This window comes from Ornithorhynchus anatinus, chromosome 14, assembly GCF_004115215.2.
Source record: "Ornithorhynchus anatinus isolate Pmale09 chromosome 14, mOrnAna1.pri.v4, whole genome shotgun sequence".
Taxonomy (NCBI): Eukaryota; Metazoa; Chordata; class Mammalia; order Monotremata; family Ornithorhynchidae; genus Ornithorhynchus; species Ornithorhynchus anatinus.
In genome coordinates, this window is record NC_041741.1 from 8,464,652 (window position 1) to 8,490,226 (window position 25,575).

At 43.3% G+C, this 25,575-nt stretch overlaps 1 protein-coding gene and 1 long non-coding RNA gene across 5 annotated transcripts in view; one reads left to right on the forward strand and one right to left on the reverse strand.

Annotated features, from left to right (window-relative positions):
* The window catches only part of SEC23A (SEC23 homolog A, COPII coat complex component), a 40,198-nt gene extending 27,455 nt beyond the window's left edge, over nt 1–12,743 (forward strand). For all 4 annotated transcript variants that reach the window (XM_001512968.6, XM_029078702.2, XM_039914010.1 and 1 more), the window contains 10 exons: nt 250–330; nt 1,068–1,157; nt 2,453–2,559; nt 4,283–4,436; nt 5,578–5,655; nt 6,440–6,601; nt 7,454–7,540; nt 8,421–8,576; nt 9,145–9,210; nt 11,554–12,743. In XM_001512968.6, coding sequence (XP_001513018.1) covers nt 250–330; nt 1,068–1,157; nt 2,453–2,559; nt 4,283–4,436; nt 5,578–5,655; nt 6,440–6,601; nt 7,454–7,540; nt 8,421–8,576; nt 9,145–9,210; nt 11,554–11,643 — 1,071 coding nt within the window. In that variant the 3' untranslated portion in view covers nt 11,644–12,743. The remainder of the gene's footprint in view (nt 1–249; nt 331–1,067; nt 1,158–2,452; nt 2,560–4,282; nt 4,437–5,577; nt 5,656–6,439; nt 6,602–7,453; nt 7,541–8,420; nt 8,577–9,144; nt 9,211–11,553) is intronic.
* On the reverse strand, nt 8,393–25,303 carry LOC103168368. Its single transcript, XR_485406.3, has 8 exons — nt 24,177–25,303; nt 23,680–23,758; nt 19,459–19,605; nt 15,630–15,717; nt 14,758–14,857; nt 13,390–13,600; nt 10,763–11,098; nt 8,393–8,611 (listed from the first exon to the last, which is right to left on the reverse strand). It is a non-coding gene; the product is annotated as an uncharacterized LOC103168368 (long non-coding RNA).
* Between the last annotated feature and the right edge of the window lie 272 nt (nt 25,304–25,575).

A 25,575-nucleotide genomic window follows, 5' to 3' on the forward strand; every position in this document is an offset into this window, starting at 1 on the left:
TTTAAAGGTGGATGGTTTGTATAATATTGAACCCATTAGTGTGGCACACTTTCTCTAAGATTAACCAGAGTAAAAGAAATTAGTTAAATGCAGTGATTTTACAAATCATTCAGCAAGCATACTGAATATTAAGATATTACTCTGATTATTGAAGTTGAAGTGAAAAGTGGACTATCTCCTTAAACTAAAGTCTGACAGAGGCCTTATTTTTTGAACTATTTGAACAATTCAGGATTTTTTTTTTTCCAGACATCAAGGGAAATAAAAATTTCAGGAGCGATTGGACCCTGTGTGTCACTCAATTCTAAAGGACCCTGCGTGTCAGAAAATGTAAGTCAACTTTGGTTATACGATATAGGGGACGCAACTATTCTTGATTAACTGAAGCAGTGTATAAGAGGAATATTTGGTTTACTGGTAACCTAAAAATATAGTTTTAGAAAAGAATTTCAGCCTTTTCTTTTTCCCAGCTTATTGTTTGAAAATGGTAACAAGTAATTATAGTGACAAATTTTGATGTTCACTTCCTTTCATTTTCCTCCTACACTTTATGGTGGAGATGCTTATGAAATGACTAAAAGCAAGCGTTAGTAGGAAGGATGAGAGGAAGCAAAGGACCTAGGAAAATGCACAAAGAAAGTTGAGTTCCTGTAGAAATCAAAATTGAGCTGTAAATTTTAGATTTGTATTGTGTTAGATGGATAAATCTTCACACAGTTAAAAACAGTAAAATATTTTATCCTGCTTTACTTTAATTTGCTTAAATCGCTTAATTTGATTAACTTTTTAACATTTCTTAAATGGTAGGTCTTTGGAAGGAATACTTTAAATAAACTGTCAGCACTGTAATTTACATAAAAAATGAGGTATTTTATTTTAGGGGAATAACAGTATTTTTATATCACTGGATAAAATAATGGAATCTATAGGATTCTTATTATTAAATGTGAAATAAGCCTGTTTTCATTTCCTATAAATTTTGGAGGGTGGTTTCTTAGAAGTTAATGAGAAACAGTGGCAGTTGTACTTGTGTTAACAAACTTCAATTCATTATGTTGCTGTTGTAGGAGATAGGAACAGGCGGCACTTGCCAATGGAAGATATGTGGACTAAATCCCAATACAACTTTGGCCCTGTATTTTGAGGTGGTGAATCAGGTATGGCTAAGAGTATTTTTAATTACCATCAAAATAATAGCTAATATAGATCCCGTCCCATTGGTATTTATTTTCCTGTGTTATGGAGGAAGATTTAGAGTATCTTTCAGCGTTCAGCTAGAAATTTGTGTGTAGTTTATTACTTCATAGAGAACACTGAACTCTTCTACCACCCTCAGTTAGGAAACATCAGGTTTTATTCTTTCAATAGTATTTACTGAGTGCCTTCTGAATGCAGAGCTTACTCTGGGAAAGAGTGCAAGGATAATCCAGCCATAGGTCCTAGTTTACAGGGGGCTCACAATCTGAGAATAAGAAGGGGGAATTAGCTACAGACATATGAGGCAAGATTGAAATGTTAAAAACTGCATGCGATATAAGAAAACAAGAACAAGAGTTAGACCAATAAGAACTGTGTTACAGCCAAGGGAACTGTTTTCAGAGCTGTGGCAGAACAGTTGGAACACCAACAGTCACAACCTTCCAGGTGGGTAGAATGCCTAGGTGTGCTGCCGTTGAGCTTTTTGCTTTCCCTGGTCCAACAGGCCTGGGTTTCACCCCCAACCCTGCTTGGTGTGGAAAAAGAATGGGGAAGTTGTGTCTTTCAGGGGCTCCCTGGAAGGGGATTTGTCACGGTTGCATGGCACTCTTAGCTGTGCCTTCTACTTGCCTTGCTTCAGCTGGACAGGGCTGCTCCCCAAAAGATAGTGAGGGGGGAGGGGGGAGTTCAGGGAGGGGTCTTTGCAATGGACCTCAGCATTCCGATGGAGGGGAAATGTTTTCTTTAACAACATTCTTCAAGTTTTGAAAATTTCGGCCCTCCTGTAAACTAGCCCCCTTCCCCTGTTCAAGATGGATTGGGAGGTAGAGCTAGTGGAGCATAGCCCCCAGAATGTTAATGCTGTCTGCAAGGGCATCCCCAAACATTCAGTTTTCCCTATGCACATTTGGGTAATTTTCCTTTTGAAAAGTTTACCACTTTATTGCTGCTTTCCCTTTGACACCAACTTAGTCATCTTTATTTTTTCCCAAGTCCTTTTCCTTTACTCGATCCCTATTCCTACGCTTTCTTTTTTGACTTATATAAATATTATGCCACTTCTCCAGTCTTGTTACCTTCCCCCTTCGCTTTACTTGCTTTCCTCTTCTAACCTGCCTCCATTCCTTTGCTCTACATCCCCATAAAGTCCACTCAGGTTACAAAACCTAGTCGATTTTATTTTTGAAAAAGGGTAGTGGTAGGAACTGTGATGAGCATAAAAATACCTTTTCTCCATTTTGCTGTTTTTCTGTAGCACAATGCTCCAATCCCTCAAGGAGGACGTGGAGCAATACAGTTTGTAACCCAGTACCAGCATTCAAGCGGGCAGAGACGGATCAGAGTTACCACAGTGGCCAGGAAGTAAGTTGTCTTTACGAATTTAATTTCAAGAGCCTTTACTGTTGCATTGTGCACTGGTGTCATTTATAGCAGTGCTTCTCAATCAGTATAAATACTAATGTAAATAATATAAATCTTTATTGTCTTAATTCACTACATCTCCCAGTCCTAGGAAAATATCAGTTGGTTAATGGACTAGAACCTGATGTCCACCTCAAATCTTAAATAATCTATCAGGTGATTTTTCATGTACTTAGAATGGCTATCAGTATGTCCGAGTTTTATAAGACTCAGGTCACCCTGGGGCTGATTTGAACTTTTGGGCATCAATCAGGAGGATTTTCCTTAAAAAGGAAGCTATTCATTCTGGTTTCTCTGCATAAACAGTGGTGTGACCTCCTTGACTAGGCTTCTACTTATAAATAGTGATAGCTTAATCCACAGAGAATCCTCCTAAATTTTCCCAGGACCTTCTGTTTTTGATTTTATTATCATTCAGCAGATGGTGAAAATGCTCAAGGCCATCTACAGTACCTCCAAGTAGCTTCTTGAAGAATTAATCTTTTCGATTGTTATTTTGACTGATTTATAGACTGGGGTATTTTGCTAGGCACATCAAAATTCATCCCCAGTGATGAGCATATTTGCTAAATCAGAACCAAGGCAAAATGTGAAACTAAAGTCTCAAAGAAATGTCACTTCATCCAAGCCTCATCAGTTATACACTTTTGCTGTAACCATGATCAGTGGAAACTGATTCTATATTTCCAGATACAATCTCAAACCTCCCTCCCTCTTTAAAAAAAAACACATTTTTTAAAAAAACTGTGGTAAAACTAAACCACAAATGTTGGGATAAATCAGTAATATTTATTGGGCACCCACTCTGTGCAGATCAGAAGAGTAGAGTAAAAGTGAAAGACACAACCTCTGCCTTTGAGGAATTTGAACCATGAAAAATATATTAGGCCTTCAGAAGTTGGATTTGGATCACCAAGCTTTAATTGCCCTGCCCTTTCCTTCTAGCGATTCCCATTTCCTTTCTCGTGCTCCCCTTTTCATTTGATTAAGAGATCACAGATGTCATTAAGTTCCCCTGCTAACATAGATTCTTATGAAAACAAAGCAGAAATGGAAAGGAGAAGTTTATTTGCGTCCAGGTACCACATAACACATCAGTGGAGAGGGACAGTAACATAGTCTGTAAAATTCAGTGAAAAGAGTAAACTGAGGTTGCTTGAAGAGAGAGGAAATAAAATAAAAATAATATTAAAACTTTAATTATTTTACCAAGAATTGTTAAAGCATTACATTTTTTCAACCTGTTTTTCTGGCAAGTAAGTTGAACGGACTTATCAGGAATCTGTGAACGTGTACCTCAATAATTGTTAATTTGGCAGGTTGTGGAAATTAATATTTTTCAAGCTTTGGACTCAAATTTTTGGGAAAAAGTGCCATTTTTTGCTTACTCTAACTCCCCAACAAGGATTTTTAGCCTATAAGAGGAAGTCTGACTACAATTTCAAAATGCACCCAAAAACATTTTAGACGACAGTGCTAAATTGAAAGTTTTTAGGGGGTGTTTTTTTTACATTATAAAACTCTTCAGGTAAAAGACGATAGAAGAGTGATGGTGGCATTACTCAAGCGACACTTTCATTCCTACTATTTGACTAAAATTAAGGTGAACCGCTGTCAACAGGGTGAAAGCAATGATACAATGGTGTTTCCTCTTTGTCTTCAGCTGGGCAGATGCTCAAACACAGATCCAAAACATTGCTGCTTCCTTTGATCAGGAGGCTGCTGCCATCCTTATGGCCAGGCTGGCAGTGTACAGGGCAGAGACAGAAGAAGGTCCCGATGTGCTTCGGTGGCTGGACAGACAGCTCATTCGGCTGGTAAGAAGCAAGACCATGAGTTTCCCAGAATTAGAGAGTTTGCTAATATGTACTGTGTGCAGAGCACTGTGCTAAGTACTTGGGAAAGTAGTATTCTCAATGATTGGTGAATAATTGCCTTCTCAAAGTATGTCAAGCAACTAAAATAATTCCTAACCTATTATTCCGAGAATGATAATGAAGTTGGTGAGGAGCAATGGTTAGACTTTTTCAGTTTTTTTTCCCTCAGTACCATGGAAAGGTACTGGAAATGCTGATGGTATGAAAACAAAGTTAAGTTCTATAGAAAAGTAATGTTGTTTTTTTGTTTTTTCTTAGATCCCTGAATCAAATTAAGCAGAATGATAGTCAAATTCATTCAACTCTAAATCCTGGAAAACTTGCTTTGGGAATGGGTGCCTTTTTTTTGTTTTTTCTTTTATGGTATTTGTTCAGTGCGTAGTATGTGCTAGGCACTGTGTTAACCACTGAAGGAGATACAAGCTAATCAGTTTGGACACAGTCCATGCCCCATATGGGGCTCACAGTCTTAATCCCCACTTTACAGATGGGGTAACTGAAGCACAGAGAAGTTGTGACTTGTCCAAGGTCACATAGCAGACAAGTTATATTAGAGTAATTAATGTGTTAGTTACAAGTAACTAATATCAGTTCTCAAGTGAGTTGCAAAAAGGTGGGGAAAAATTATTTTAAAACTGTAGCAGTATTTTGTGGCAGTTATTTTCCTCACCTTAACAATGTACTTTACTTGCTGGGCTCTACTGCTGTTCCATAACACCCGTCGTGGAATGTGAAACATGAAAAGGTCCAAGAATATGTCGACTGCCACTGAACTAGAAACTTGTACTCATCATTAAGGAAGCCATATGGCCCCAAACATTCTACAGAACAACAGATGGGACCCTTTTCAACACAGAGAAGGAGGCACTCCTGCAGAGAGGGCAGGAATGCGTCCAAGATCTTCCAAACAACCTTCCACCATTTAGGTTGGCCCATGAAGCTCAAAGAATGAGCCAAAATATGAAAACACGACTTTAGCGTCACTATTTAAAGAAGATTTTGTTTCAGTTAATGCTGTGAAAAGGGGGCAAGGCACCTGGATCATGTCAACTACACTAATTTAAATTTCATTTCCATGCAGTGTCAGAAATTTGGAGAGTATCACAAAGATGATCCGAGTTCCTTTAGATTTTCGGAAACTTTTTCTCTGTACCCTCAGGTGAGTATACTTTGTATATAACCAGTTAGGGACCCCTGGTGAATACCTCTTGTGTGTTTTACCCTCTCTAAAAAAGGGAATTTGGCAGTGCTTAGCCACCAGAAATATGTTATAAGACTAGGAAATGTTTCTTCAGAGGATTTTTTTCCATTGGGTTTTGCTTGGAATGGTGTAGAATTAGTTGTCTTTAGAGATTTTGTTGCATTAATCTTTTTACAACAGTAAATAACAGAATAGACATTGTAGAAGTCAAAAATTAGATTTTAAAGGTAAATTTTATCCATTGCAAGAAACCCTTTAGGCCTTCTGGGTTGGTAAAAAACGTTTTCTAACTCTCGAATACTTATAATAAATGGGATAGCATTCAGATCCACACTTAATCTTTAATTAAATTCATGGTACCCAAATTCCACAGCTCTTATCAGGCTTCTTGAACAGTTGAAACTGCACCTTCTTTTGTTTTGTCCCCATCTTCTTCTGTTGGGGTGATGTGAATGAGCAGTGGGAGGCCAAAAGGAAGTCAAGTAGGCCGGAAGGAGGCTCTGGATAATCCCAAATTTACATTACCAGTTGCTAAATATACTGAGTGGTTCTGTTTTTGTTTTTCGTAAGGCAAGAATTTGTCAGATTAATTACTGAGGGGAAAACAACCTCTGATACTGATTTCTTTTGTGTTGGTTTATTGGAAAGTTAATGCCCTTGTTATGTGTTGAGGCACTTTTTAACCTTTGGAATATTTCTTGAGATATAATTATATGTATTATATGTATTTCTTCTCTTGCAGTTTATGTTCCATTTAAGAAGATCTTCCTTCCTGCAAGTTTTTAACAACAGCCCTGATGAGAGCTCATATTACCGCCATCATTTCATGAGGCAAGATCTAACCCAGTCATTAATTATGATTCAACCGATTCTCTACGCTTATTCTTTTAGCGGACCTCCAGAGGTAAGAAGAACATTTTTAAATGGTGTGGTAAATGTATGGATGTTGTTTACCGTAAAAAAAAACAAAGAGGAGTAACTAAGTAGCTCACATTTCCTTCTCATATAGCAGGTTCCATTTAAAACAAGAACCACAGAAAAAAGTGGTAATGTTTGGGAGGTTTACATGTACATATACTTAATAGCTTTGTATTTGTCATGGGTTGGGGATTTTTTATTTTTGGTATCACTTTGAAATTAGGGTTGCCCTTTTTGCAAATAAACTATTCTTCTGAAGAGAAATCATTTTTAAATTTAATTGTGGTTTCTTGTGCTACCGTCCTTTTTAAGGACTTAATCTCACTTTACTAGTGCATTGTTAAGTTTTTGTAGAATAATAGGAGTGAAAGTGTCTGATTAATTCCAAGTTGAATACTTACTCATACTTTTTCCTTAGGTGTGGTCCTTCCAAAGTGTTTGCCCCACTCTTAAAAAGTAATGAAAGAAAACATATGGACTGTAATGTAAAAGATACTATGCATATGTTAATGCTATCCTAGCCACAAGACTTGGAAAAAGAGTGGTGTTTATATTTTAGTCTCTGTCAAGAGAATATTTACAGAAAAATTCACCATGGAATTTCATGAGCTGAAGTACAGTTAGTGACCATTTACCTCGCTATAACTGTTTTAAAATCCCTTGTTACTCCTTTTTTGGTATCTTCATTTTGATTTTTTTTAAACAAACTAAGGTAATTAGATAAATGTGTAGAATGAATGTAGCTGTCCATAATACCAAAAAATTTAAAGCAGTCCTAGAAGATTGTTTCTGGGGGTTCTGACAAAATTATTTATTCTCTTTTCCCCCCTCACTCTAGCCGGTTCTTCTTGACAGCAGCAGTATCCTTGCAGACCGCATTCTTCTCATGGACACCTTCTTCCAGATTCTGATCTACCATGGCGAGGTAAGATTCAATTTGTCACTCTTTCAGTTACTCATCTACCTGCTGTAAATCATGGGCTAGTGGGTCCTCCTAGAACTAATTGTCTGGCTCCTTTCTGATGAAACACACCCAAGTCTACTGTATTAAGATCTCTATTTTTTGTGTGTCAACTAGCCCTTAAACTGATGGTTTCCTGCAAGGAAGCTATGTGTCGGAATACCAGCTACTAACTTTTCTTGGGCTTTGGTTAATATCATCATTATGTGCTAGGTTACGTTGCTTTTGTCCCACAGGGGCCTGTGGATTTAAATTTAGCCATCAAAACATGAGAAAATCATCCCCCATGTTATCATTTTTGAACTTTTACTGGTGCAGTACTCCCAGCCAGTCAACACAACATACCTATCTTCTTTAAACCCCTCTACCTGTTATTGCCTAGACCCAATTTGGACATGATTTACTTTTTTTCTTGGAAGCTAGAGCTGGTCGGAGTCCATTTTCCGTGGCGGCCGTGGAGGCACAGTTAAAATAATTTAGACTCGCTATTGTCCTAGCAGATAATAGCTGTCCACTAGATCTCTTTGAACCCTCAGTGTTCCCTTGCAGGCGACTCGATCTCTGGTCGGTATGGTGAGAACCCAACTTCTTGGCCCCTGCTGTTGTTCTAAATCAAGGGCTTTAACATACCCGTTTTTGTTGTTCTCTCTCTTTCTGATGGTGAAGCTTAATTCTGATTCTTTTCTGCATTCTGTGCTTTATATTTGGCAGCGCCTAAATGTTGACAGAACTAAAAAATCGAATTCAGAGACTTCTTTCTTTGAGTTACTCCCCAGGAAAATATTACGTGTGAGACTCAAACATGAACAATAAGAATGTCTCTTTTAAATGCTTTTTTTATTAGACCATAGCACAGTGGCGCAAGTCAGGCTACCAAGACATGCCAGAGTATGAAAATTTCCGCCACCTGCTGCAAGCTCCAATTGACGATGCCCAGGAAATTCTCCATTCCAGGTTTCCGATGCCCCGGTACATTGATACGGAGCATGGAGGCAGCCAGGTAAAGTGACCTTTTTCGCAGAGTGAGAAGAAATCCTGGAGGTGATAAAGAACTTTTAAAGTGGTTTTAACTAGAAAAGTTCTCCTCTGATCCTCATCAGTACCTTTTATTTAGCACCTCTGTATGCATAATGCTGAAGTTGTTTGGGAAGTAGGACCTAGTCTCTTCCCTCAAGGAGTTTACAGTCCAAGTTATTTACAAGTAAAGGAAACGGGAAGGATAGATGCATAGCTGAGAGGTAGGAACCAGAGGGTTGAAAAGTATAATTGTATATACATTAATGCTATGGATAATATGTACATAAAGCTTAGGAAAGACATTGGGATATGACCTTGATTAATTGTGCACTGCCTCCGGAGTGGATGGTGGCGGTTTGGTCACTAGCTAGGGATGCGTGCTTTAAAGTTTTAGAGGTATCTTCCCCAAAATTAGATTGAATGGACTAAAATTCATATTTCACCTATTAAAATTTGTTGTGGAGTTATTGTAAGAAAATCAACTGTTTTATATTTTCTGCAAACTCCTTTCTCCTGGAATAATAATTTTCCTCCTTGCTTTTCTGTTAAAGGCTCGCTTCCTGCTTTCAAAAGTCAACCCATCGCAGACACATAACAACATGTATGCTTGGGGGCAGGTAAGGACTCAAAGCACAGACTTTCATTTTCTTTCTAAAGATGCTGGGTTTCTGGTGTGGTTCCTATACCATAACATAGGCTGCTGCCTTGCAGGCCGGTTTCCTGTGTTCTATTATTTAGCAAGCCCATCTGGATAATAAATAAGTATTTAATAAAAGTAAGTCCTATTCCTGAAGTAGTGGGAAGAAAACGTGCAAGGGAACAAAATCGATAGGACAAATACAAAACAGGCTAACCGGTGAAACTAAGAGGACCAAATGCTGCTAGGAAAACAAAGCACCAGGAAGCAAAATAGAATGAACACTGAGTTAATCCTTTACCCTTACCTAGCTCAATCCTCAATGGTTTTACAGAGAAGCTCGAGGAGGGTTTAGTTTAGAACATAGGTGATAGCTTACTTTTCTTCATTGATTTTATATTCATCTTTAGAAAGGTATAGCCATTAGTTTTGATCTGCTGGCAAAAGTAATTTTTTGGTCATTCAGAACCTACTTTTCAAATCTTCCATTTTGAAAAGTATTATTGGAGAGAACACTAGAAATTTAGAAACCTAAAGTACTTTGTTTCTATCTTTGATTTTGCAGCTGCCTTTCTCTGTAGGGATCTTGAACAATCTCAGTCCTCTCAGTGCTTAGTTTTTCCATTTGAAATGATACTTGCTGTATAATGCATTATCAAAATTTTTTGTTCAGGATCCTTTCCTCCTTGATTATTGAAAAGGACCTTTTAAAAAAACCACTGTTAGTATAGGAACTTACCTGACTCTGGCCTGCAAAGAAGAAACCAAGGATAAGGAAATTTATTTGGGCCAAGAATAGCTGGATTAAACATTGTCAGCTCTAGGCTACTAGAACTGTCAGAAAAGTCAGGTAATTTTGTCTGTAATTCCCAAATCTAGCCTATTTTCAGACATTCAGCATAGCCGTAAGGATTTTATCATTTTTTTATTCTTACCTTTCATTATTGAACTGTGAGAAAGAAGAGGATCAGGGCTGATAGGAATCTTTGTAGATTCCTGTTAAGTCCCACCTACAGTCAGTCCTCTCTTCTCCAGGGTCTCCACTTCTTTTTTTAAGGTGAGAACCTTGGCCGGATTACTGCCTGGCTCTTACATCAGACTTACTGATAGAATAGATGTATTATTTAAAGTGGCAACAAGCACCTGGGGTATATTACTTGATAAAAGATGTGACTAACCTGTTTTTCACCCCTCCTGTAACCTTTTTTTTGGTGGGGAGTTGGTCTCTCACTATTGCATTTCACCCTCTAATTGGAAGGATCTTTTTTTCCAAATTTTCCTGGTCAGTTTGTAAAGGTGCAGTTTAAAATGATCCATCTCTTTACAGAAGATACCTGGAGGATATGCATTTTAATCCTTTTATTCACCTCCTCTGCTGTATTACACAGCTTCTTGGGTTCCCCTTCCTTAGATCACCTAGAAACAATCTTAGCAAACCCACCAGACTTCTTTTCCAGGCTCACTTTCTTAATGGTGATAAAACTTTGAGTTGGGGGAACACAATGTCATTCCACCCCCCCAAAAAACTTTACCTTGTCAGAAATAATCCTTCCTTTGAAGCCTGGGCAGTTTTCCACCATCCAACAGCATAACCTACTTTAGAGAATGCAGGTCCATGAAGAGGTTGATTTTCATCTCTAGGCTTTGAGTTCCTTATAGGCAGGGACAGTGTCTCTTGTATTGTACCCTCCCAAGCGCTCAGTACAGTGCTTTGCGCACAGTAAGCACTCAGTAAATACAGTTGAATAAATGAATTCCAGAAAGGGAGCACGATGGTGACCCAGAGCGCCAAGCTGTAAGTCCAGCTCTGCCCATCCTTCTCAGATTTCTCCACCAGGAGTCAGGGGCAGCCATACTTTTCCTTAAACCTGGAAGAGAAGGGTATTGTTATGAGTGATCATCATAATTTATCACAGCAACCCTGCTTTTTTTTTTTTTGACCGAAAAACTAGTTCTGATTGCACCCAATGCTGCACTGCAATGAGGAGGTCCTTCAGGGACATTTTGAAGATGTACATAACCCATTTTGGCCCCGGTGTTTGCAATCTAAATAGTGAACACAATTCTTTAGGCTGATTTATGACATCAGGAAAGGTCAACAGCACTGACTCAACCTACCTCAGCCCTGAGCCTTCCCTCAAATCTGCTCCTGTTGAGGTACTGCCATGCCCTCCTCCACCCACCCCGAGCCTTGACATCGTACTACATTTGAGGTCCCTGAGAAGGAATTGGCTTCACTCCACTTTTAAAATGGCCAAACGGGAAAACTTTCCATGCTTCAGTCTCTGGAGCCTAACCCAGCTCGTTTTCCATTTTTCCACAGGAATCCGGTGCACCTATTCTCACAGATGACGTCAGTTTGCAAGTCTTTATGGACCACCTAAAGAAACTGGCTGTATCCAGTGCTGCCTGAGGTTCCTTACTGCCCTTTTAAGGACCCTAAAAACAGCTGACATGATAGATATTTCACCTTTTATTCCCTCCCCCTTTAAGTTAATCTTTCAACCAACAGCAAGTATATTAGATGCCAGATTGACAGTTTGGGAGAAAGCTAATATGTGAAAAACCCAAAGTTCACCTTTGTAGATTTCATTGAAATGCAATTAGAGCTGTACGAACAAAGTTGCTTTGCCTGGCGGCACGGCTATGAAGCTGGTTTGAGAAACCAGATCTTTTGTACTGTGATTACTTTTTAAGGTTGAAAACGTGATTCTGTCTTGCACTACGGATTCACCGGTCTCCTTGATTTTTGGTTTAAAAAAGAAAGTGAACAAAAAATATAATGAGCAAATGAAACAGCTTTCCTCACCATTAATGTAGATCCCTGCATATTTCTTTTCTGCAGTGTGGGGTGACATGCTGTATGTCTGTGCTATTGGGGAATCACTCCCCCCCTTCCACAATTTGATGACACTCCTTTTTTCTCCCCCACTTTCCTCCTGGCAGATGTTTGTTCATAACCTGCTTGTGACCCAGTATGAAAAAGATGAGCCGCTTTTGGTTTGGTCACAGGCAAACCCTGCACTCTATGACTGTTAGCACTACAGGCAGTTGGAGTCTAGTTTTTCTCTGACAATATTTTAACACTTTCTAGACTTCCTTTTGGGGATAAATCCAGGAAGCTGCCATTCTTGTTGAGACAGTATTACACAGCATTTTCCATAACCAGTAAGTCTGGTGATTTAATTCTGGCCTGGTTTTTACAAGTTGTGATTTAGTCACCTTTACCGTTTAAAGTTTACATATAGCGAATAAATGTTTACAATGCTAAAGCCAGGTTTCAGTTTTGATGATGAACAAAGAGATTGTGCAATGACATTGCTTAAAAATGCCACCTTCGCATGAACCCACCTAACCAATCAATCCTATCCTGGTGAGATAAGCAGTACCTTTCTCCTGTTAGTACACTCTGTAACAATCTGGTGAAATCATTTGCTCTGTTCCCTTTTAAGTAATGATGATAATAAGCTGCTTTGGTTCTGAATACCAATAAAGTTGATAATTTCCAGTTTATTTCTCTATTTAAGTCCTAAGAGAGGGACCTAGAAAAACTAACTTACACATTACAAAATCTCGACCATTTTGGGTTCACCTCATACTTTACTCATTTGTACTGGTAGTGTTTTAATTTAGTTTCAAAAAGCCAGATGTGTGTATGGAAATAGGTCACTTTACATTTAAGCTAACTTGTCCGAATCATGAGCCTGCATTAGTGATTTAAGATCCTATTTGTAGCTGCCCCTATAGCTCTAAGGGAGGAGGCTCAACACCAGGGTTGGTTTGTACCACTATTCATTTCTCCCAAATTGGGTTTCTTTGTTTCCATTAAAACAGTTAGTTTATTACTGAACAGCTGCTCAACCTCTCTCTAAAACTCCCTGATTATTTTTATACAAGCTGTCCACAACTTAAGAATGTTTTGAGTTTACAATGAGCAGTATATAAATGTTTCTAAACTTACACTTTCAGTGTTGGAACACATGTCCAATTTGGCTCTGAAATCAGCTACCTATTGTGGAATCTCTGACTCATCATAAATACATTAATGGATCTATTACGCTCGGATAATCGAGTATTCAATTTTGGGTAAAAATAGGCATTCGACTTTGGTTCCAAAAGCATTCGCCATTTTCCTATGAGAAAAACGGTTCCTACTTACATTTTGAATAGATGCAGATTTCAGAAAGCCAGTTGGGTCCTAGGCTGTTGTGCCATGACGAGGTGAGGTCTCCCTTATCGCCTGTCCAAAAATGAGCCTAGTAATGATGGCTAGCCCTTCTGCAATCCGCTCCGTCCGAGGCTTCCGAGTAATGAGGTCCAGGGTGAGAAAATGGTTCCTGTCTTCCGAACTACGACGGCCAGACTGACACCTGCGAGGAAAGAAGAGCAAGTGCTCAGAGGCTGGTCAGTCTGCGGTGGGTGAGGTGAAGCCGAAGGGATCAGCCCTTCCCGCAGTGAGTATCACAACACCCATAGGCCGAATGTCTGCTGGGGACAGCCGTGTCCCTAAAGAGACACCGATCTTGGGGGTGTGGGATACACTTTTCCTTTCGATCCTGCAAATTTGGAACGAACACTCACTGACCCGATAGGGTCACTGAAAACATTTAGCAGCTCCTCAACTGTTTCTATTTGGGCTGTTTTAATAACCTAGTGAGAGGGATTCAACTCTTCCCGTCTATTGCCCACCCACCATAAACTAAGCTATTTAAACAGAAAAATAAAAAAGCACATTTCAAAGGTATAAAACAATTCATCAAAAAACAAACACCAAACACCCAAAGCCTAAAAACAAGTGGTATAAGTGCCTATTCAACCACATCTTAAAACCCCCCGAATCTGGCCCCAGAGTAATTTTTTGATGCCTGAGATCAGAAATACCATAAAGGGCACAGGAGTCAGAGGACCAGGGTTCTAATCCCAGCTCTGCCACTTGTCCGCTGTGTGATCTTGAGCAAGTCACTAAATTTCTCTGTGCTTCTGTTACCTCATTTGTAAAATGGGGATTAAGACTGTGATCCCCATATAGGAAAGGTACTGAATCCAACCAGATTAGTTTTTTAGTCCAACTCTTAAGTGCAGTGCCTGGCACATAGTAAGCACTTAAATATAACCAAAAAAAAAAGGTGGGTGGACAAACTCTTTGACCCACTGTTCTTCTTGGAGACCTTACTGTTAGCACAGAATTCTAAAATTCAGCCAAATGAAACATTTGAACAGTAAAATTCCTTACCAAAGTGCTCCCCCTTCAAATGAACATAGCAAATGAAAAGCATAGCATTTTGGGCTAGAAAAGGCAGTACAAGCCAATCGATTACTGGCCTAGACTGGAGTTTTGCAACTTTTTTGACACATAATGTTCTCCCGTGTTTTCTCTCTCTCCTCCCTGGACTTTCCATTACGTGCCACCCCCCGCTATGGTCTCGGGAGTACCCCAAACCTCAGGTTCTCACTGAGCCCCCGGGGTTCATTATTTAATGCCCAAATGCTCCCTCTCTCTCCAAATGCACTGAGACCAAGTACTCACCCTTCTCATCCATAGAGTCATTTTGGCGAAATCTCATGACGAAGGCACCATAGCACAGCCAGATTGCTTTCTCCTCTGAAGAGCCAGGAGTAACCTCTTTCTAAGGAAAGAGAGCAGTGGGTCAGCTAGGTGAAGAACTGGGTACAGCAAATGGGTCCTGGCAAAATGGATGGAAATCATCATGTGGGCAGGGAATGTGTCTGCCAACTCTGTTGTACTGCTACAATGTCCTCTAGTAAGAGCTCGATAAATATGAGTATTGCTGCTTTTTTTTGTTTCATGGGGCCCTCAGCCTACAAAGTTATTTGTTAACGCCTGGAGACTGTCACATAACTAAGTCAGCAGGCATTTGGTGACCGCTTCAAAAAAAATGCATCCAAGCTGGGTGGCATGTGGTCTAGGTGAAAGAGCAGGGGCTTGGGTGGCGGGAAATCCGCACTCTAATCCCGGCTCCACCTCTTGCCCTTTGTGTGAATTTAGATGGGTCACTTAACTTCTGTTTCCTCATCTGGAAAATGGGGATAAAATACCTGTTCTCTCTCCCTTCTATTCCTGGCTCCTCCACTTGCCCGGTGGGGGACCTGGGGCAAGTCACTTAGCTTTTCCTGTGTCCACTGTCTTACCTATAAAATGGGAAGTAACCCTTATGTGCTTGATATTCAACCCTCCCTCCTCCACCCAGCAATTATGTACCTATCCTTACACTCTGCCACTTTCCTGATCATTAATTTATTTTAATGTTTGTTCCCCTTCCCCACCACAGATTATGGATGGAGAGCACGACTATCAACTGCGTCCGATGTAATGATCTCGGGTCTACCCCCATACTTGGCTTATAATAAATACCATAATTCAATTAAATTAATACTTACCTATTTAGTGAGCTTTCGCTGGTGATCACACTGTGGTTTTTCATTGCTCTCGAAATCCTTGCTGGCACGGCTACGATGAGCACTTCGCCTATAGGAATATAGAGGTTACAACTCTAAGTCATCTTGGATTTTCCCTCAGGCTCAACCCTGGCCTTCTAGGTGAAGTGGCCAAAGGCACCATCTATCCCGGTGGTAACTTGACCTTGGTTTTCCTGGGGCCTGAAATCCCAGGGAATTTTATCCAAAGCATTTACTGACTGATGTACGCAGGAATCCCCGGCAACTCCTGCCTGGCCTACGGGACTGTAGGGGAATCCATTCTGTCCCTCTGAGTCTACTTCAGATCCTCAAGACACCACGGATCTCAACTGTCTCGTTATTTCAGGAAACAGGAGTTTTAGGGGCTAAAATATCCAGATCTGTCTTGAAAGCACCCTGGCCTAGTGGAAAGAGTAAGGGCCTGGGCGTCAGAGGATCGGGGTTCTAATCCCAGCTTTGCCATTTACCTACTGTGTGACTTTGGGCAAGTCACTTAACTTCTCTAGGCCTCCATTTCCTCATCTGTGAAATGAGGAGTCTGTACCTGTTCACTCTCCTACTTAGACTGTGACCCCGTTGTCTGACCTGATCATCTTAGCCGTAACCCTGCGATTCGTAAAATGTTTGGCAGAGTGAGCGCTTAACAAATGCCACAATTATTACTGGGGAAAAGCATGAAATTAGAAAATCAAAAGACCCAGGATCAAGTCTCAGTTCTGCTACTGGCCTACTGTTTAGGCAAACCCTCTAACCCCTCTTTGCCTCAGTTTCCTCTTCCGTAAAATGGGGATGAGACACCTGCTCACCTCAGATTTTGAACCCTGTCCTGTGTAGGGCAAGTACTGCACCTGATCCGATAGCCTCGTTCTTTACTCCAGCACTCAGCACACAGTAAGTGCTTAATAAGTACCGTGATTTCTAAAAATAGTAAAAACAGTAAGCACTTACTATGTGCCAGGCACTGTACTAAGTACTGGGGTAGATACAACAGGATGAGGTTGGATCCAGTCCCTGTCCCACATGGAGCTCACAGTCTTAATCCCCATTTCACAGATGAGGTAACTGAGCACAGAGAAGTTAAGTGACTTGCTCAAGGCCACACAGCAGACAAGTGGAAGAGCTGGGATTAAAAACCAGGTCCTTCTGACTCTCGGGCCCGTGTTCTATGCACTAGGCCAAACTGCTTCTCAGTTACTAATGTCCAGAGAGAGACTATACAAAATGGGAACCTACCTATTAAAAGCGGGTCATGGGCGTCCGTAGCCGAGGTGACTGTTTCCAATCAAGGTAAGATCAAGAAGCAGCGTGGCTGAGTGGAAAGAGCACGGGCTAGGGAGTCAGAGGCCACGGGTTCAAATCCCTGCTCCATCGCTTGTCTGCTGTGTGACTTTGGGCAAGTCACTTCACCTCTCTGTGCCTCAGTTACCTCCTCTGTAAAATGGGGATGAAGCCTGTGAGCCCCACGTGGGACACCCTGATCGCTTTGTATCCCCCCAGCGGCTTAGAACAGTGCTTGGCACATAGTAAGCGCTTAACAAATGCCATCATTATTATTATCAAGGCCTCACTGTGAACAAAGGAAAAAAAGGCAGCAGAGTGGTAATATTAATAGAGAGGGGTGCCGAAAAGGAGAGGAGAACCGGGGGTAAAAACGTTGCCCAACGATCTCTCCCTTTCTAGCCTGTTCATGGTCTCCTGAGTTGACAATTATGGTTCACAAGAGGGCAGCAGCTTCTGCTAAACACACACCACCGTTTCAACTCCGATTAGATTGATTTCCTTTGGCATTGCAATGCAGCCGGGCCGCCCCTTGATTCGCTATGCTATTTTGGCCCTGACAAATAACTGCATTTCCATCCGCTAACCTCTCTGATCTCCGATGGCAGATCGTCACCGTAACCTGAATTAATTGGGCTCCAAACCCTGAAAGGGCCGACATTTTAGTTTTCCATTAAGAATCAGAGTCCGGAAAAGCAGGAATATCATAGGCGACACACTTTCTTAATCTCTGAGCTACCAGGAGAAAACTTAATGAACCTGTGACCTTCAATACCGCCCTGGTCATTTCTCTTCGAGTCAGTCCCTCCGTTTGGGGCAATTAAGGACTCGCCTTCATTCACTCAAGGGACGAGTGATGTAACACGCGCCTTATCGATCTATCGCATCTATCGAACGCTTACTGGGTGCAGAGCACTGTACTAAGCGCTCGGGAGAGTACAGTGCAACAGAATCAGCAGACCCCATTCCCTATTCGTAATGAGTTTACAGTCTAGAGTGAATTTACAATCTAGAAGGGAGACTACAAAGTAACAGAATTCGTAGACAAGTTCTTGGACTATTTCCTTTAATTTTATGCTTAATCAATCGTGACGTTTGCCAAGCACTGATTAAGCAATGGGGCAGATACAGGATCATCACGTTGGTCACAGTCTCTGTCCCACATTAAGGCTCAAAGTCCAAATACCTGTTCTCCCTTCTATTTACGCTGGGAGACCTTTGTCCGATTAATTTGTCTTGTCCCCAGCACTTAGAACGGTGCGTGACACATAGCAAGCTCTTGACAAATACCACAATAATACAAATTATTATTAGTGATAATAATGATAAGCAGGACAGAGTAGGATTTAAACCCCATTTTATAGATGAGGTAGAGAAGTTCAGCGACTTGCCCAAGGTCACAAAGCAGACAAGAGGCTGGGCTGGGATTAGAACCCAGGTCCTCTTAACGCCCAGGCCTGTGCATTTTTCACTAGGCCACTGTCTTCCTCCCGACACGCATAGATAGCCCAGCTGGAAAGGCTATACTCTTGGGTTCTGTGCCGGAACAAAAGGAAAGTTTCTGTTCCAAATGGGAGATGGGAAGAAGCCTCCCAAATCGGTGCAACTCATAAGAAGGGACTGTGTCACTGGGGTCTTTGTAAATACCTCATCTTACTCAGTAGCGGCTCACCTAAGCGCAGTAGTCCCATTCCATAGGCAAAACACCCACCCTTACTCCCCCAAGTTCCAAGGTTTCCGCAAAAGCATAGACGTAGGCCCCACCTTGGGAGGGAGACTCTCATCCCAAACCCTCTCCCTCCTGCCTCCTTCCATCAGTCACCTCTCAGCTCATCGAATCCCAGAGAGAATGTGGATTTGAGAAGCTGCCCTGGACTATCCCTCATAGGCATAGAGATTCTAAGCTCCTTAACGGCAAGGACTGAGCTGACCGTCATCACCGGACTCTCCCAAGCAATTAATACAGTGTGCTGCATACAGTAAGTGTTAAATACAGCTAATGGAGGTGGATAAGACTCCGCTAACATCAACCCTGAACCCCAATTCACCATATAATAATAATAATTATGGTATTTTGTTGAGCATTTACTAGGTGCCAACCACTGTTCTAAGCGCCGGGGAAAATACAAGTGGAGGAAGAAACAAGGAACCTGGGTAGTTCACGAACTCAAGGAACCTATCGACCCCCAGATAACGCTGTTGGCCGTATTCTGACCAGACTTTCCGATAGAACCTATTCCCATCACGGCACGGCTGCCTGGGTGTCCGCGGCCTTAAAAGAGCCAGCTCTTCGGCTCATCTTCGAGGTAAACTCAGACAGGGTAATATAAACGTTAAATTATACTGTTTTCTGTGACCAGAAACACTTGAAACGCAGGCACAGATTCCTTTCAGAGCTATTTTCCCCAACAGATGTACCCAGCAACTTTCACTCTACCGATTTCCAGGACTGCTAGGATACAAGGAACTTTTTGCTCTTTGAGCCCCACTCCCAAAGATTTTAAATTCTGACCTCACGATCTGAAGATCTTCTGGTTAGCAATAATGTCTTTTCTGGATCTTTGACGGGAGGGAGGGACAGAGAGACAAATTCCGGCCAGAAGTTATAAAATCCAGAAGCGAGGCTGGGATCAGTAGAGATAAGATGGCGCCAACGTACCTGGAACACACAGAAAGCTATGCTGAATAAAGGCAATTAAATAGGCAATAAATGGAAACGCTCCAAAGTCTGACAGTACTAAGCCACGTGGACATCATCGGGACATAACAACTGAGTGAGAAACAGTTTTCTGAGGGAGGTGAATCATCCCGCAGAAGCCACAAAAAGCTTTTGGACATGACCCAACGTCAGCTGTTGTGAACTGTGAAAATTCAGTCCCCAAGCTACTTAACTTTCCCTGAGTGAACAGGAAGAGTTTACTGCCCCGGGCAATAGCAGAAAGGTCAACTGGGAGAGAGAGAGCAACTGAATGCAACTCAAATCTGAGCTCTCTGACAAGTCAAGAGCTCTGAGCAGTGTCCGTGATCTTTCCCGTCTCCTCTGGGCAAATATGTCTGAGAAACCATTTGGGGGGGGGATTTCCAGGGGATGCAGAAGGGGCTGGAGGCTCCCTTCACCTTCAAATCTCAGTTCTCTCCATTTTCAGTCAATATTATTCTGAAGCCTGGGGAGTCAATCGATACTCGGTCTCCCTCCCAAGTGAGGCGGACAAATACTGTTGTATTTTACTCTCCCAAGTGCTTAGTACAGTGCTCTGCACACAGTAAGTGCTCAGTAAAAACCCTTGAATGATCTTGTATTTATCCCAGTGCTTACTAGAGTGCTTGGCACATAGTAAGTGCTTAACCAATACCACAATTATCATTATTATCATCATTGTCAAGTGCAAAGGCCTATATTAAGCATTTGGGGTCATGCAATAGAATGAGTAGACATACTCCCTCAAGCAGTTTACAATCTAGTCGGGGAGACAGGAACTAAAATACATTTTCAGACCCCTTCATTAGCCCTTCTTTTGGGAAGCTTTCCCCAGTTCATTTTTCTTTTCCCCAGGTTACATCTGCCCAACTATCAACTCGGCCACTTTGGCACCACTTTAGTATTTTTGCACTCACAACCTCGGTGCAATCGTCATTTCACGTCCCTCGCTATTTAATAACATTTAAACATTTCTTCCTCCTACCTGTAAAATCGCTGTCTCCATTGTGAGCAGGGATTACGTCCCCATATCTACTGGGCTCTCCCAAGTACTTGGGACAGTGCTTTGCACTCAGCTACTCAGCGAATCCTATTGATGGGATGAGCCCCCAGAGTTGGATAAGAACTGGGAGCCATGGGGAAAACGAAGCTGAAAGGACAAGCTGTGTCCCCGTCCCGCTGGCTGGCTTCTTGGCTCGCGGTCGCCGAGAAGAGGGGGAGCAGGCGGCCCTGGAACGAACGTTTTTCTACCGAGTGGTGGTAATTAGCGAGGCTGCTCTCTGCCGAACCCCCTCCCCTCCCTCTGGCCATCTGTCTTTGCAGTGAACCTGCTGGTTTGGCTGCTATTTCAGTCAGATCCTGGCAGATCAGCAACTGTTCATAGGTGTGGTGAAGTAGCGGAGAGACCTGTCTTCAATTTTTCCAACCCCCATCTTGGAGCCTTGGGTCAGGGCTGGCTAGTTTCCATCCATAAACCCCATCCTGCCTCTCCGTTCTCCCACCATCTCTCTCCCCTTGCTCTCTTTCCTCCTCCTCCCCCCTCCCTTAATCTCCGAATTGGGGGCAGACTCTGCTTCACCAGCAGGAAAAGTTACATTTCTTTGGCTGTCGGGCTTGCCTTGCCTTCAAAAGGCCTCGGAGCTCTCACGGGGCTGGGACAGAGTGGTTTTTCCTTTCGCTTCTGTGAGATGGGGTGGACTCAAGTCTCAGAATAATAATAATAATAATGTTGGTATTTGTTAAGCGCTTATCATGCTGAGCACTGTACTAAGCGCTGGGGTAGATACAGGGGAATCAGGTTGTCCCACGTGAAGCTCACAATCCTAATCCCCATTTTACAGATGAGGTAACTGAGGCACAGAGAAGTTAAGTGACTTGTCCACAGTCACACTGCCGACAGGTGGAAGAGCCGGGATTCAAACTCATGACCTCTGACTCCCAAGCCCGGGCTCTTTCCACTGAGCTACGCTGTTTCTCTGCCACAATCAGAAGGATTGTGACAGTCTGGCGCCTAGTTCTCTCCACCAGGACTTCGGTTACTGTGGCCGAAAAATGGCTCAAACCCAACTCGCAAGCTCAGTTCTGTGTGCTGGGCCCTGAAGGGAAACTGTCTACAAAGGACAAACGAATGGTGAAGCTCCCACTTGGCTGGCGCTGGGACGGGAGGGCCGGCCGGCTCCTCATGCCGCCTGGGAGAGACGCTGTGCCCCGAGAGAGTAATGATTTCATAAACATTAAAAAGCCCTAATTTCAAGTTGCGCACAGGGAAATCAGGGGGACGGGATCTGCTTGCGGATGTGGTCTTTGTCGAGCGACCCCCCCACAAGGTGTTTGGAGCCGCATGAGCTGGGGGTTGGACCTCATCCTTCCCGCTTTCTGAACTAATAAAAATCATCATAATTGTGGTATCTGTTAAGCGCTTACTATGCGCCACGCACTGCACTAAACGCTGGGGTAGATACAAAATCATCAGGTCCCACATGAGGCTCACAGTCTATATAAGAAGGGGAACAGGGATTGAATCCCCAATTTGCAGATGAGGGAACTGAGGCATCGAGAAGTGAAGTGACTTGCCCAAGGTCAGGCAGCAGACAAGTGGCAGAGCTGGAATTAGAGCCCAGGTCCTCTGTCTCCCAGGCCCGGGCTCTTCGACGCATCAGGGAACAGTGGGGCCACTGAGGCCCAAGTGGGTTCTGAGGCATTTTCCACCTGCCACAAGTTGGCCCCGAACAGGCCCTGCTCAACAAGGATTAGAACGGGGCTTTGCAACTTCTCTGTGCCTCAGTGACCTCATCTGGAAAATGGGGATTAAGACTGTGAACCTCACACGGGACAACCTGATTACCCTGTATCTACCCCAGCGCTTAGAGCAGTGCTCTGCACATAGTAAGCGCTTAACAAATACCAACATTATTATTACTTCAGCGGAATTCAGATCGTGAGCGCCAAATGGGACTGGGATAGTTTCTGGTTTGGATGACCTTGTTTCCATCCCAGCCTTTAGCACAGTGCTCGGTGTCTTATGAGCGCGTGGACGGCTGGAGTCTCATGTTGGGAATGAGATTTCGGCTTCATAAATCCCATAACGAACAGAAGGCTGGAGACTGACAAGAGAGAGGCAGGGGCAACACCAGAGCGATACAACTCTTCTGTGGCCCCGAGAGAACTGAAGATGAATAAGACTGATCCTGGCAGTTGGGTCTCAGTACTGGGGTACAGCGTTTAACTTAAAACCAAATACGGTCCACTCGACAGGTCAATTTTACTTCTTATTTCATACCAACAGTGAGCCCCACGTGGGATTGTGTCCAATCTGAGCATCATGCTTCTACCACGGCACTTAGTACAGTGCTCGGCATATAGTAAGCACTTAACGAGCACCACAATTATTACGACCAACAGCACTCGGATCGTCCTGGCGGAACAGTGATGTCACGTTCACTAGCCGGGATTACATTCTGCCTGGATACGTCTACACTCAAGCTGTACGCTCAGGCTTTCTTCTGATTCTCACTTGTCAGTTTTCAGGACACGGATGTGAGTAAACATTCCCTTTCTAAAATCTGTTTGTTCCTTAGGGAAAATACCACCTCCAAAATGGTTTTCGATTTGAGCAGACACCGGAGACCACATCTGAGACCATCACCAAGGGGCAATTGTGTTTAGAGGAGAGGAGGACCCTTGTCTCCCCGCCAAACCCCTAGACTTCTTGAGGAGAGACAGCAAAGAAACTCAGAAAAGTCCAGGAGATGGCACTGTAATGACTAACATGAAGATTCAAAGAATGAAAAGGCAGACTTCCGTGTGAACGAGAAACCAGAATGACTTGGAGGGGAGGAGGGGGGAAATAAGCCAAAACAACAACAACAAAAAAAAACCCAAACCACACAAACAGTGGGGAAAAAAAAAAGGCCATTCTCTAGGTGAGCCCCTGAACACCGACACAGCTTGTGGGACGAAAGGTTACGCCACGGCTCTGGTAACCCTGAGCCGAGCCGCTCGGTGAATTCGGGAAGAGGGCAGGAGAGGAATTACCTCTGATAAGCCGTGGACCAGATCTCACAAGTAAGCAAGCCACGGGGAAGTCACGGAGTCGTCTTGCCTTCTACGTCACCTGAAAAGCCACAGTAAAATAGCAATTACTGTTCGAGACTACCGAACCGAGACGCCCCTTGGCAAGCTTTATGGTTTCCGGCTCGGTCTTCCCGAATCCTGGGACGGGCCTGCCGCTCAATGGAAAACACCCACAATTCCCTTGGGGAGGACTGCGGGGGGGGGGGCGAGCAGCTCAGGTTGTGAGGGTAACTGGAGCGGAACCCTAAACCAGGAGTCTACTGGGGTTGGCGTTATGACACTTTCCCAGAGGCAGCTTGATCGATCTGAAATGCTGCATGGTGGGAGTGGGACTAAGCTACAGAACCGTGGGTTGGCCAGCAGGAATCTCGGGCTTCCAACCCCTCCACGTTTCCCCAAGTCAGGGGCCCAGAGCACCTCAGTGCTCAGTGGGGACGGGAGCAGGGTCTTGACTGTACCGTAACAGGCTGGGAGTATCCATCCACTTCATTTCCCTGGCAGTTTTCCTCTGTCGGTTCCTCTGTCGTGGCCCCTTGGGGATGCTCCCGAAGGCTCAGGTAACGAGCACGGCGATCCCAGGACAGGCAGAGAGACGGGGTCACGCCGACATGCCGGTGGAGAGGAGGAGACCCAGACGAGGATCCGCGGTGCCGACCGCCCCCGGCCAGGCCCGGAGACGTAGACCCACCACGGGTGGCGCATCCAGCTCCCTGAGCGGCTCCGACAGCGCCGGTGCTGCCCCAAGCTCAACCTCAAGTTGCAGGAGCCGGCCCCCCAAAACAAAGTCCCGGTACTGAGTCCGTCACAGTACTCGGAGCCCCTGACCCTGTCTCTGTCTGCTGGTCTACCTCCTTTTATTATAATATATCGCTATGAATATATTAGCGCCACATTACCATTGACATCAAAACTACACTATTACCTTAAGAGGATGAAGTCTTTAAGGTTCTATTTTGCTTTGATCTGTGCCGACAGCCTCTTTGCTGTCAGGCAACCTACAAACCAACCATCAGACTCCAACCACCTGTTCAGTTGCCGTTCGCTCATTCTCACTCGCTCTCCTTCCCCGAACCCCCTCCTCCTCCTCGGTGACTCCCAATCCACTCTCCCTGCAGTGTGGCTTTATAGGTTGGTCGGTGACTTTCCCGAGATTTGGCGGGCCCCCAGACGACCTCTACGCTTGACTAATGGAATGCCAGGAGGGGCAACTCTTTCCCCCTTAACAGCCAACTGCGAAGAGCAGCGACGCAGTTGACTCATTCCCTGTTTCCTTTCGGATTCCACACAGTGTCAGAGAGCTCAGGGAATGCAGGCATCTGCAAGGGCAAGGACAGGGAGCTACTGAAAGAGCAGCATCTCGAGGGATAATAAGAAGGCTAGTGATGTCATTCTGTGGATTGGCGCCATCGTTTCACCCACCGGAAGCCCAGGAGAGTAGGACTCCTGTGATTCAGAAATGGAATCTTTTTTCAAAGTTTCCCTGTAGTCCCCATACATACCAAATATACATACCTTTTTTCCCCATTGCTTCTTCCTACCTCAGTTACTCTGTCTCCCCTGCTAGGTAGTAATCTCCTTGAAGGCAGGAATCAGGGATCACTCTACTGTATACTCTCAAGCACTTAGTACAGACCCTCGATAAAGCAATAAAGAAAGCTGATTGATTGGTGGAGAAGGCAGAAATTATCCTGCAATTTTAAGTTCCGTCTCTCAATTTCCAACACGCAGGGGAAAATCACACGAGCTTCACTTGTCCTGCTGACTGGTGGTGGAAGTTATGTTCTCAGGGTTCAGGTTTCTATCATCTGTGTTGTTCTTTCCCAGCGCTTAGTACAGTGCTCTGTATATAATAAGCAC